The sequence below is a fragment of the Strix aluco genome, chromosome 3 (genome assembly GCF_031877795.1).
Source record: "Strix aluco isolate bStrAlu1 chromosome 3, bStrAlu1.hap1, whole genome shotgun sequence".
Taxonomy (NCBI): domain Eukaryota; kingdom Metazoa; phylum Chordata; class Aves; order Strigiformes; family Strigidae; genus Strix; species Strix aluco.
In genome coordinates, this window is record NC_133933.1 from 23,063,507 (window position 1) to 23,076,053 (window position 12,547).

At 45.3% G+C, this 12,547-nt stretch overlaps 1 protein-coding gene across 1 annotated transcript in view; it reads right to left on the minus strand.

Moving 5' to 3' along the window:
• Positions 1-1,114: 1,114 nt before the first annotated feature.
• GALNT14 (polypeptide N-acetylgalactosaminyltransferase 14) overlaps positions 1,115-12,547 on the minus strand; it is a 103,444-nt gene continuing 92,011 nt past the window's right edge. Inside the window, exons 13-15 of the mRNA XM_074820619.1 lie at positions 12,293-12,437; positions 4,841-4,960; positions 1,115-4,266 (exon numbers count right to left, since the gene is read on the minus strand). Of these exons, the coding sequence (XP_074676720.1) occupies positions 4,108-4,266; positions 4,841-4,960; positions 12,293-12,437 (424 nt within the window). The 3' untranslated portion in view covers positions 1,115-4,107. The remainder of the gene's footprint in view (positions 4,267-4,840; positions 4,961-12,292; positions 12,438-12,547) is intronic.

Here is a 12,547-nt window from a genome sequence, read left to right on the forward strand (position 1 = left end):
CAACCTCTCACCCAACGCTAGCCTACTCGCTGGTGCAGCAGAGAGAGATGGAGGAGGCCTTGAGACTATGCAAGTACAGCAATAACTAAAATAGTGTTCTCTGTTATCACTGTTGCTTTGGTCACCAGTCTAAAACACAGCACCATACAGGCTGCTATGAGGAAAATTAACTCCATCTGAACCAGACCCTGTATAGGCAGATAATAAGGGTCCACACAGGTAACTCCAGAGACTGCCAGTCCATTGCCAGTCCAGTACTGCAGTATTGCATGCAACAAAAACTAATACTTGGCTTTCTCTCTGTTCAAAACATTCAGTCTTCACTAAAAGTTTAGGAAACTGAGGCAGGGAAATGAAGTAAGCTCTCCCAAGTCGCTCCTAGCAGCAGAAGAAGGGATTAGCACTCAGGGCTGGTGCTTGTCTTGAACCACAGTCCTCCAGTCTCCATCCACCAGCCCCATTTTCCTATTGCATCACTGGGTAATCAAAAAATCTTTGAATTCAGTTTCCATCTCTTTACTACTAAATTACTACATTGGTATGTTTTAAGCTGAGGTTCCATGCATTGATGCTTTGTGTTGTTATCTTCTGGCACTGCACTGGTACAGAGAAAGGATGAGCACAAAATACCTGGAAATCACGTAAGCAGAGAGGTAGGGACTGTAAGACTTCCCTAGCCCAACTAAAACCGGATAGATTTGTTCTCACAGGAACACAGATCTCCTTCAGGAGGGAAGGGGAAAGCTAAGGTGCTTTTTGGTTTGGGTTTGGTTTTTTTTTTTTTTGCATAGCCTTGGTTGGCTCTTTAAAAGGCAGTAGTAGTTCTAGCCCTGAGTTTCCTGCTCTGAATCTAATTTTCCCAAGGCACAAGGAGTGACTTACCTGGAGATCATAAAGGTTGTCACAAAGCTCAACAGCCAGGATTAGAACCATATTTTCTACTTTATCTTCTGTTCTTTCAAGTCAGTACAAAACGTTGTCTTACTACCAAATGACATCAGGGCTTAAGTATAGGCATAGGAGCCCACCTAGATACACCTATCAGTGTCATGTATATCTGTTCCCAACATGATAATAAATGTCTAGGCAAGTAACAAATACAAAGCAAAAAAGGTTCATCTGTCTCCAGTGTATTTTAATAAGTGAAATAAACCTAAAGGTATGAGCTGGATTTCAGCACCAGTTAACCTTTCCACTGACACAATGCAAGGTCTCTCTTTGCAGGGATGCTAAGCAGAAGATTTGCTAAATGCCACACTGGGGCTAACTCAGGAGACTGCCAGCCCATTGCCTGCTTATATAAAGCTTCCCAGGAGTCAGGCTGATACCCTCAGCCTTCTCTGAAAACACTGCTGATCTATAGGGATAACCTAATTTCCTGGACCATGAAATAAGCTGTAGTCTAAGGGTTACAACTGATGGATGCATGAGACACAATCACCAGTTTGCCGCGCAGGTGCTGCTCCCCAGGTCTGTTAGGTACTTGGTGGCTTCTGGGCTTGCAAGGGACTTAGCTGAATGATGCTACTCTCTGGTAGGGGACACCATGCTTGATGTCACCTTCCCCACTGCCTGCCTTCCACTGCCCCCAAACAACTTCACCGGGATGACCTTAGTGCATGTTTTGGAATAGGAGGGGTTTGGTATAGCATTTGAGTTTCACAAAAAGGTAGAAAGCTGAAAAGCTGGTCGAACAACTTCTCCCTGGAATACATTCCTGCAGGTCCCATGGGTCCGCGTGCTCAAGCACACACATGTGTAGTGAGGTAGCTGTTTCTGCTAAGGCAAAGAAGAGCATTACCTGTTTAGAAAGCTTTGGCTGTCAGCAAAATGGATATTTTTGGCTTTGGTGGAAAATAATAAAGCTAGGTAGGTCTGAGGTCCTGCTTCAAGTGTACCCACCAGGTGCTGGACTTCAAAACTGATGCCAAGTTGTTCATCTCTGAATTTTCCGAATCGAAGTGCCAGTAGCTGGGCAGTCCTGGGCTGCAGGCACAGTACAGGTGTGAACACATTAAGCTTCAAGCTCTTGGGAGCTGCTTTCCCTTGTAAGCACTAGACAGGGAATTACTACCACTTGCCTGTCATCACTGGTGTGAAAAGTAGGTGTGATATTTCCTGGTTCAATTAAATAGAAGGAGCCCAAGGTCCCTACCTTTCTTTGTGAAATGGGTCCATTCCATTTTAAGTGCTTCCCTTTGTTTCCTGCAAAGTGGTGACATGGAAACAATGCCATCTCCCACCATGAAATGACAGCCTGCTCCAGCCCTTTCATAACAGAAGCCCTTGAGGTTTGCACCAAGGGAGCTTGATGAGGTTAGTAATCACTGCAGCACACGGAAAGCATTTATACACTGCAACCCTTTGTAAATAAAGAGTTATACTGGTTTTGTCACTAAAGCCGGGGAGATTTATACATACAGCTTTCTCCCAGCACTGAGGAAGGAGAAACTGAGGCAATAAAATCCCAAAAGCCAGCAATTTATTCAAGAAGGGATGCTGAGAGCACTTGGAAGGCTCAAAGCTTATGGTATTTTACCTATAGTTTGCAGCACAGGAAACAAAGGATAGGATTTTCATTAAACCCTAGCATTTTGAGGGACATAAACTGTATTTTCTTTCAAGTCACATTGACAGTCCTGTGAAAGTTCTCTTCAAGAGCTGTTACTACACAGGAGCTGTGTGCACAGCTCTTGGTGATTCATTGCCTGTCACCTGTTGCTGTAGTGGGAGATGCTCTGAAAGAGGCTGGAAAGGACCTTCCGGTCTTCTATTTCTAAGACCTGTTCTGAGGTCTCCTTTGGCAGTCACCTCACTCCCAGATAGTTATAGCACCTGACATGACCTCTGGTTAATGACTTATGTCCAAAAGCTGAAGAAATAATTTCTGCCAGGTCTGCCTATGCTAAATGACTTTGGGAGACAGGTACTTTGTGACCCAGGGTTCCCTGCTCACAGGTGTGACTGGGGGAATCCCAAGCCTTTTCTTCAGTACTTCACATCTTGGGCTACAAGATACCTGAGAAGCAAAACCAGGTAATATCCCTTTTCCTTTCTCAGAGCAGTCTCTACTTTTAAGTACCTCCTCCATTCCTTCGGTAGCAGCATTTCATGGGAGTCCCCTCTTCTGTACTTGGGAAATTGGGAAACAGAAATATGACACAATTACCTTCAATTACCGAAAATATTACTTTTATGGAAGAAAAGTGAAAATTTGACTTATTCCAGATCTGAAGCAGTGAGAGACACATAGTGAGATTATAGGGGAGTTTTCAGTGTCCGAGGCTCACCCATGGCCTTCAGAGAGGAAAAATAATCGTGTTACTGCCTTTCCTCCCAGTTTAACAGCAGTTTATATCCTTTAATCTCACACACTGAAACCTGTGTTTGCTTGGGCTTTGGAGATTCAACAGCCCCCATGTGTAGTCAGCACAGAGCAGGATTCCCCCTTTAGTGGCTGGTTTGATCCTGGCCACAGTCATAAATGACTGCCCTGCCTCTGTACACACAACATGTACGTGGATCAGGTACAAATTTGAACGTGCAACACGGCTCCACCTGTGCCGTCTGCAGAAGACATACCCATCCACGGCAAATGAAAAGTGCAAAGATAATTCAGTGTTTTCCACTTGATCCCAGGCAATGTTTCTTAGCATCCCTTGGCATATTTCTCCTTACGTACCTGCCTCACCCCCCCAAAAGCTATTGAGATTCTTGTTTTGCTGAGTCCAAGTCTCCTTTTGGTCTCCAAGGCTCTTCTACCTGTGTTTCCAGAGAGATTAATCAATGCTGTGCACACTGAACTTCTGTAGGCCCCCCTGAAGGAGCCCCGGTATCCCTCTAAAACATTTCAAGTTTGTTTCTTTACCACCCCTTCTCTTTGAATGTATGACTGCTAACAGGCCAATACCATCTGCATGTCTTGCAGACAACATCCGTTGTTTAACCTGGAGCACCATGTCCTTATTTTTATTTGAATTATTCTTCTCCTGTTCCCTAGTACACAAGGACCCCCAATGGTTTTGCATTTGAGCTCCATCTGGTGCATCTTGGCTGCATGTAGCAACGTCTCAGTGCACATCCCCATTGTGTAAGTCCTCCAGCAGGTCAAGACATCACCATGTCCCAGCGCTGACTCATGGCTGTGCTCTCACAAGGGTTGATGACAAGCTCCTTGGTACTCTCATTTGTGTCCCCAATCGTCTCAGTGTCCAAACAGAAGCGTGAAGCTATGTGTTCAATGTGTGATCCAACTTTACCCCATCGCTGAGAAGAAATACATGAGAGGAGAAACAGGGGTCAACAGGCTTCCTCCTCATTATGCTTTTACTACACTGTGCCAACATCAAGAGGACAGTCGTCACTAAGCCTCTGTGCCTGATGCTGGGACGGACAGGGTCCCCAAACCCACACCAAGCAGAGCACACACTGAGCATTTCTCCCATTAAAAGCACACTTATTTAAGCTCAGCCTCTGCCTGGCTTCAGGAAGATAATATATTACTAACAGCTTTTTCCCCAGGTCACTGGTTCAAATGCCAGCTCGATGATTAACTGCAGAGAAATGTTAGCATCTGCTGGCTGACTGGCAGCCTGTGTGAACTAAATTGCCAGTTTTAGTTTGACTTCTGCAGATAAGTATCCAGATCACCACCCGCACTAATAGACATCCTTATCAACACGCTCATTTAAGAGGCAAAGGGCTGAACAGGCCAGTCTGTACTCCCAGACAGACCGTGCTTCCCAGATGAAGTCAGAGCGCATGGGCGATTTGATGTGCAGTAATACTATGCTGAAAGAAAGGGAACTTCAAAGAAAACAAGATCAACAACAGGCCTCACCTGCTTGTTGTCACCTTCTTTGCAAGGTGACAGCAACACCTGGGAACCAGGGAAGAGGGTGTACACAGACAAGCAGAGCTGCTGCTGGCGGACTTGGTGGTTGTATGTGTATGTCCACTCCTGCAAAGAGGAGAAAAAGAATGGAGGTGAGAGATCAGGGTTGATTCTTAGTATTCTTCTACCTGGAAAGCAAACACTTTGACTTGGATCCTGCCCCCTCTGAAACCAAGCACAAAACTCACTGACTTCAAAAGGCACCAGGACAGGTCACTAGGATGTTTGAAGCCTCCCCAAAACAGCAGCTGTCATTGGAGGACTGAATGTGCCAAAAAAATGTCTACAAAATCTGCTGGAAGAAAATTGTTCACAAAGCAAAGGATTTCATAGCCAGAACTGAGCTGTGGCTGGGGAACAGGGGGATGGAAAAATGACAAAAGAGAGGCAGAAATACTACACACAATGTGCAATCCTCTTTGCAAGTGGCAGCAGGAAAGAGAAGGTGATATATAGCAAATGGTTGCAATTCCCAGGATTCTGTTCCCAAATATGACAAAAATCAGGGATAAAGCTCCCTGTTTCATCAAACGAGTGGGACCAAACTCCAAATGTTTGCTGTACTGGTTTGCTATGACCACTGCTATTCTGGCTCCCCTGGGTTGTCTTGGAGTTTTTTTCCTCATGCTGCTTTTCATGTTCACTGGGTCTTTATCAGCTCCTCAGCTCAAGAAATAATATTTGGGGGAGCAGAGACTCTTTGTCCTGTATAAAGCTTACCATACAGTGGGGGCTCTCTGGGATCATCCCCTTTTTCACCCATGGAAATTTTCCTTGGGAGAAAAAGAGAAGCAGCTGATAGCTTGACAAGGATTTCAAAATGTGCTAGACAAAGCATCATGCAGGTACAGATATACTGCTTAGCACAGGAGTATTTCACGGAAGTTTACTCACAATGTTTATTCCAGTTGAACGTTTTCCATTATTTACCTGCGCTCATATTACCCAAGAGCAGCTCCTGTGGGTCTGAGACTGTCCAGGCAGGGATGTCTCCCTGCTCTTCGTGTGTGTACACAAGCAGACAAGAGCTGCTTTGGCTTATGAGAAACCACAAACCATGCTTTTATATAACCCCGGAGAGTGACTTCGGGAACAAGTTTTTTGCTTAGAACTTTGTGCGAGTATTAACTTTAAAATTAGGGCTGGAAGGGGTTTCTGAGGGCATCCATCCAGAGTGCAAAGCAGGATCAACTCCTGTGGTCGGAGTAAATGGCTCTGCGATAGCAGTCAGGTGAGCAGCAGTGGGAGCAAACGGAAAACAGGTTCCTGAGCTGTGGCCAGGCAGGTAAGCAGGACTGGAGGACAAACAGCAGACTGGCTTCACTAGCAGAGGGCAATAACCGCACTGGAGAGAGCAAGGCCAGAGAGCAAGAGGGTTTCCACAATAGGCCCCAAGAGCCAAGGCAAATGATTTGACAGGGTACAGGCTATGAGAACTAGGAAAGCTGCTGTGAAAGAAAAGGTGAAGAGAGAAAGAAAAACAGTTGAGAGCTCAGATATGGAGGAGTCAGAGCTCCGGGAAGAGTGAAGTGAGCAGGGGTGTTGGCAGTGGAGGGGAAAGCCACGCTCAGATGTATGGCAGCTAGGCTGGGCCTGGAAAAATGAAGGGCAAAAGGTGTTCCTGGGAGACTGCAACCCTTTCTGAGTGCTGGCAGGTGAAGTGAAGAATCGCTGCCCTGATCTCAGAGCTGAGAATGCCTGCAGCTCCCCCTGACTTTGAATGGTGAAGGCTTTGGGTTGCATTAACATGACTTATTAGAGCAGGGAAACGCTTCCACCCCTTTGGTATTTGTCACCGTCAGCAGCTCTAACTCCTCTCCCCGACTTCAAAACAGACAGCTACAGGCATTTAATTCCTGGGAATATAAATCTCACTTCATTCAGGTTCTTAGCCACCTGGAAGGAAAAACACGCTTTTGCACAGCAGACCCAGATCCACAAGGACTTCACACTGTGATTCTCACACCCCGCGATTCTTAGTCTACTACTCCCCACCAGCTAATGGAAATCAAACCTGGCTTTCTGAACAGTCTGTTCACAAGCTTCTCAGTGAGAGCTGCCCAGGATTTCGGCACATAACAAGCATTCATTTTCAAAGCTGTAATCTGCACCCAAAGGGCCTTCTGGCAACTACTCCTTTGTCAGATGGATCAGAGTTTACCTGATCCTACAGTGAACACGTTCCAGACATCCCAACCATGCATGCTGTCAGCTGCTGTGTAAACCACCAGCCTGGGAAATCAGGTGCCAAATTAGTCCTGCATCTGTGAACAACGGAGCCCTATGGGGCAAGCTCCAACACCTGTTCTTGGCGACGGCATTGCTACAAGCTGCTTTGAAAACCTGCTTTACATTTTTAACCAATTGTTCGCCATTTTAGCTCAGGACAGGGCTGGAGTTGCACCCATGAGGCTCCTCAACATGTATATGTTGAATCCCCCAACTAACTCAGGCCATGGGACTTTCTTTTTTTTTTGCTTTGACCTCTTAACCTTCTTGCTTCACTGAGGCACCTCATGGAGGACTGCTCCTCCCAGAGATTCTCCATGCTTTGTTTCCAGGCCAGGTTCTGTTCAAGCCCTCCCAATATTCACATTCTCTCAAGGCAGGACCATCCTCTCATTCAGCAAAGTGCCACAGGATAGACAGGGTGGTGGTAGCCATCTCTCCTAAGCTGTTGTTCATCATAAGAAGTGAGGCCTTCAGGGCTAGATACATGCGTCAGTTGGACAGCTGACATTGGATCCTCCCCTCTTGCCCCCAGGCTGTCCTGCTACTGTCTTTATCTAAACTGACAGATTTTCACACAGCTCTTCTATTTTGGCAGAATGGCTTTTTATGGAAGCTAGTCCTGCTGAAAATGTTTTATCCAGTTCTAATCATATCTTGTCTCTTTTCAGCCCTAGATGAAAGCCAGAGAAAATGATGCAGAAAATGAAGAAATTCGGGAGGAGCAGAGAAAGTCACTTGAACACCACAGAATCCATTAAAGGCTTCAAGTTAAAATACAGGCAAATAGCCATGCAAATTTTTATCTTATCCCATTCCATCTCTTCCCTGATTTGTATCAGTTGAGATGAAAATTCCTGCTTTTTTTCCCCATGAGAAACTACTTTATCTTCTAAACCCTGGCACACTGAGCACTCACATGGCCAGCACAGCAGTAACAACACCAGCACAGCAGTAACAACAGCAGAGCTTCGCACCCTGGACGTTGTGGTGGATGGGGCAGCCCGGGGTACTCCTAAGAAGAGAGACCTTCAAGGTTCAAGCTAACATGGCTTCAGGGCTGCAGACTGGCCTGAAGAGATGCCAACGGGGTTTACAGCTGACCCTGGCACCAAGGAAAAACAGACATACAATGTGAAACTGAGATCAAGATTTCCAGCCGTTTCGAAGACGAAGATGAAGTGGTGGTGGAGCAAGGAGGAAGAGGGCAGACTGGGAGAGCAGAACTACCAGCAGCACACCACAAACAGCAATCCCCTTCCTCCAAAGCCTCGGATAACACTAACCTCCATCTGAGGCTTGCGACCATTTTTCAAGGCTTTAGCATCATTTGAGCAGGCATCTGTCACTGTTACTCAGGAGCACTGTGAACTGAGGAAATTATTTTAAAATGTGACCTTTGGCTTGGAGTAGCCTGGCTGGCAGAAGGAGAAAGGAGCCCCTCAGCCTAGCAAGGAGTAGCCCCATAGGAGCCTGGTGTTACGTGACAGAGTTGTACATGCTCTGCTGCTGAGCAAGAGGTCAGCCATACCCTAAAGCCGGGGTAGCAGCTAAAGAAAAATGTTTCTGAAGAATCCAGGAACAACTTCAGCCCTCAGTTATCTTTTTAAAATCACAGGGAAAGATTTCCCAAGGCATGTGACTGAATGGGTCACCTAAGGATATGAAAGTGCTTCCCTCATCAAAAGGCCCTGGGATGCCACTAGCACCTACCACATCTGGGGAAAGGGAAAGCAAAGTACAAAAGGTGCCCATGGCAGCCTGGGTGCAGAGGTGACACTGCTGCCAGCCAGCCCCTCTGCTTGGCTGGCTCAGCTTGGCTCTTGCAGCTCCAGACAGCCTACAGCTGGGGCAGGACGTGCCCAAGAAGGAGAAGAACAAAGACTTTTGAGGGGAGGAAGGTCAGAAGAGAATTTTTATGGTTGAGATGTCTCAGGATGGACACTGTCAGGTTAGTTTGGATAGATGCTAAATGTTCACCAAAGAAAGTTCAGATCTAGTCAGCCCATAGAGGTCCTCAAGCCAACTGGGGTAAGCTTCAGTGCCACATCAGGCTGATGATCACATTGCATTTCCTTCACAATGAGGGTCAAGGACATGCCACCCTAATGCAATGGCAGCCAGTCAGCTCCAAGGCACAGATATTTTGGGGTACAGGCCAGGGAAATGAATGCTGCAACCTTTCACTGTTTCCTCACTTGTCTACGAGATGACTAACTTTACACTCATCTTGTGGCTACCGCTTACATGTGTGTGAGTATCGAGGCTGAAGCGTCTTCTACTTTTTTATCTGAAGTATGTCAGGTTTCATGCAACTGCTAATGATTAATGGTTTATTAAATAAATCCCAGAGTCAGATGTCTATTCCAAAGATGTACGTACTAATATCAACTGACACTTAGTTTGAAAAGAAAACCAGTCACTCACATCTTCATCAGATAGAGCAGGGCAAAATTATGATCAATTATTTTCCCTCAGATGCATTTCTCTTGTGAAAAACTAAACCAATCAGTTCATTTAGCAAATGAGACACAACAGCACATAGAGTACCAAGGCTCCAGTGGGCAGGAGCGCAAGGCAGAGCCCGCTGTGTCCTGGGGATGGGCAACATTGCATAAAGATCTCTGCCAGTCACTATCTTAAGAGCAGGTCCCTCTGAGAGCCACCCCAAGGGACAGAGCCTGCCCTGACTGCTACCAGACCTTTTGGAGAGGGAAGGGCCAAGTGGATCCCAGGGATAAGAAGATAGAGGTATCCCACACACAGATGAGGGGTCTTCTTGTGCCTCAGCACTCCTTTTAGTAATTCAGGACTAACACCAGACACCACCAGGGAGGGTTTGTGAGAACTGCTAGGGGTGTAAATCTGATTTCACGGCAGTCAGAGTATTCTCAATTTACCCATGCTATGGATGCGGCCAGAGGGCTTACAACATCCTTCCCCTGCACTACAGATAGAAAAAACTAAAATAAAGAGCAATTGATTGTCATCTGACAGCTCCTGTAACTCTCTCCTCAAACCATGGTGATCTATGACAGCTCAGATCTTCTCACACCTGATCCCACGACTTAATGCATATAATGCTGGTAAAGGGCTTGGGGAGCCTTGTAGGGAGACAGCTACAGAAGGGCAATCAAGCAACCAAATTAATGCTACTAATACAGATAATAAAGGATGTGGATGGCCAGGATATTTTCATAGTACTTACTGAATGCCAGAAAAGCACAGCTTTGATTTAGCTAAGCCTATTTTTCAAATAATGAAGCTTAGGGTAAACAAGATGTGACTCCAGTATGTTAAAAGTGAGGATTATTGCTCTATTCTGGTATACCAAATACGAAACTAAGTAGCATTCAGGACTGCTGCATAATCTATCCTACATAGCCTGGTGACCATAACCCCCCATGTCATCCACAAGTTCAGGTGGTCTTGTAACAATGTGTAATTAAAATTCAAATTTCTATTCACAATGAAAATTTAAATATCCTGCTTTCATCTGAAATATTCTCCACGGGTACAAGTAGCAGAGAACTAACCTAGAAAGACAGAGAAAGATAAAAGGAAAAGGTTTTTCTCTATTCTTGCCTGTGTATTGAGTGTGTATTCAGCAATCTGTTTGTAGTGCATTTTTCTGTTCCCCTGCAGAGTTAGTCCTGGATGTGCACAAGAAATGGACTTGCCATCCAGTGGGAAGTGTTGACCTATCACTAACTGCTGCAGAATCAAAATGGGAAGATGAAAAGTTTGTGGCATGGAAAATTCAAAATATTTACTCCACAGAAATGTCAAAACAAGATGTGCTCGATGGGAATGAAACAATCCAACTTGTTGGCATGACATTTCTTATTTTAAAATATCACATCAAATTGGTATTTCAGAAAGACCAATGCCATTTCATTTTGAAACGCTAGCTTGCAGCAGCAGTTTTCATTCTGATTTTCCCAGATTTTTTTAAAGACATCCAATTCATTGAAAATTGCAATTGTCACTAAAACTTTTTTTTTTCCTTCAGCAGAGTTGACCCTGCAAAACACAATGATCTGATCTCAGATCACTTGTCTTGCTGCTTGTGTAAAAAGTCCGTGTAGCAGTGGAAGAAAGAAAAAGAATCCTAAAACCGGGAAACCAGTTAAACCATAAGAACTGTAACTATGCAGTACTTGCTGTTATATTCACTATATTTTCTGAACTGCCTAAAATTCAGGCAGTCATTGTTGGTTTTACCAGACTGTGAAGCAGATATTATTTTCCTGACTAAAGGCAGGCACGCAACTGCATGCGAAAGAGATGCACATAATGACATGCTTCATTTGCACATACAAACTAGGGACATTTCCAGCAGCATCTCTGGGCTGGGCCTTTTATATGCATAGCTACCTGGTTTGAATGTGCAACCATGAGGGTTAAGGATGTACAGTGAAGTATAAGCAAGCACACCATTGCCTATTAAATTATTTCAGGGCACCCCAAAGAAGCAAGTGATTGTTATCCTCCCTGTTTTATAGATGGGAACAGTGAGAGAACTGACGTGCCCAAAATCACAAAGGGAGCCTGAAGCAAAGGCAGGTTTTGAAGCTGTGTCTTCAGGGTCTTGCTCCAGCGACTCCACTGCAAGGCACATGTGCCTGCTCTTGGCTCTAACATTTCACAGAATATGCTTTTGAGAACACTGATTCATATGTTTTTTTCTCGTCTCAGTGAGATTGAAAAAAACAAGATCATCCTCATTAAACTCTCACTAGTTTAATAGGCAATCTAATATTGAGAGAATGCACACTATGAAGTTATAAATACCATCGCGATTCAGTGCATTTTGAAAGAAATAAGGCTGAAAGATGAGAGGAAATTATAGTTCTCTGTCTTTCTCTGATCTCTGCAGATGAACAGTGCGTGGCGTTCCTGAGCAGCAGTAAGCACTCAGTGCAGGCTAGCACAGAGGTGAGTGGTCCACCCTGTACTGTGGCTCCTGCACTAGCCCCTGCTGCTGCCCAGGGCCTCCACCGAGGTAAGAAGAACTTAGCAGGGTTTAACTACAATGCTACCTTAAGAAAGGGGCTGGCAGAATGGGTAATTCTCCAACAGAGCTTTAGCAAACTTAAGAAATCACCTTAAACCTGCCTGGGAGCCTTCTCTCCAGCAGGCATCATGGGATAAGGCAACACATCTTACCTGTGCTGTTGCTGCCATGCCTTTGCTGCTAATGCAAGGATTTAAGCTTAGGACAGGGAACTCTTGGACTTCAGACTTGTGCGACTCCAGGCAGCTCTGCCTTTGCCTGATCATCCCAGTCTGATAAAGCGATTCCTCTGGAATCCTGTGGGAAAAGCGTGAAAACAACATCCCTACTCCCCCAGGCACACAGAGTACTCAAAGGGAGCTCAGTGGGGTAAGGAGGGTGCAGCCGCACCATTTCACCTTCAGAAA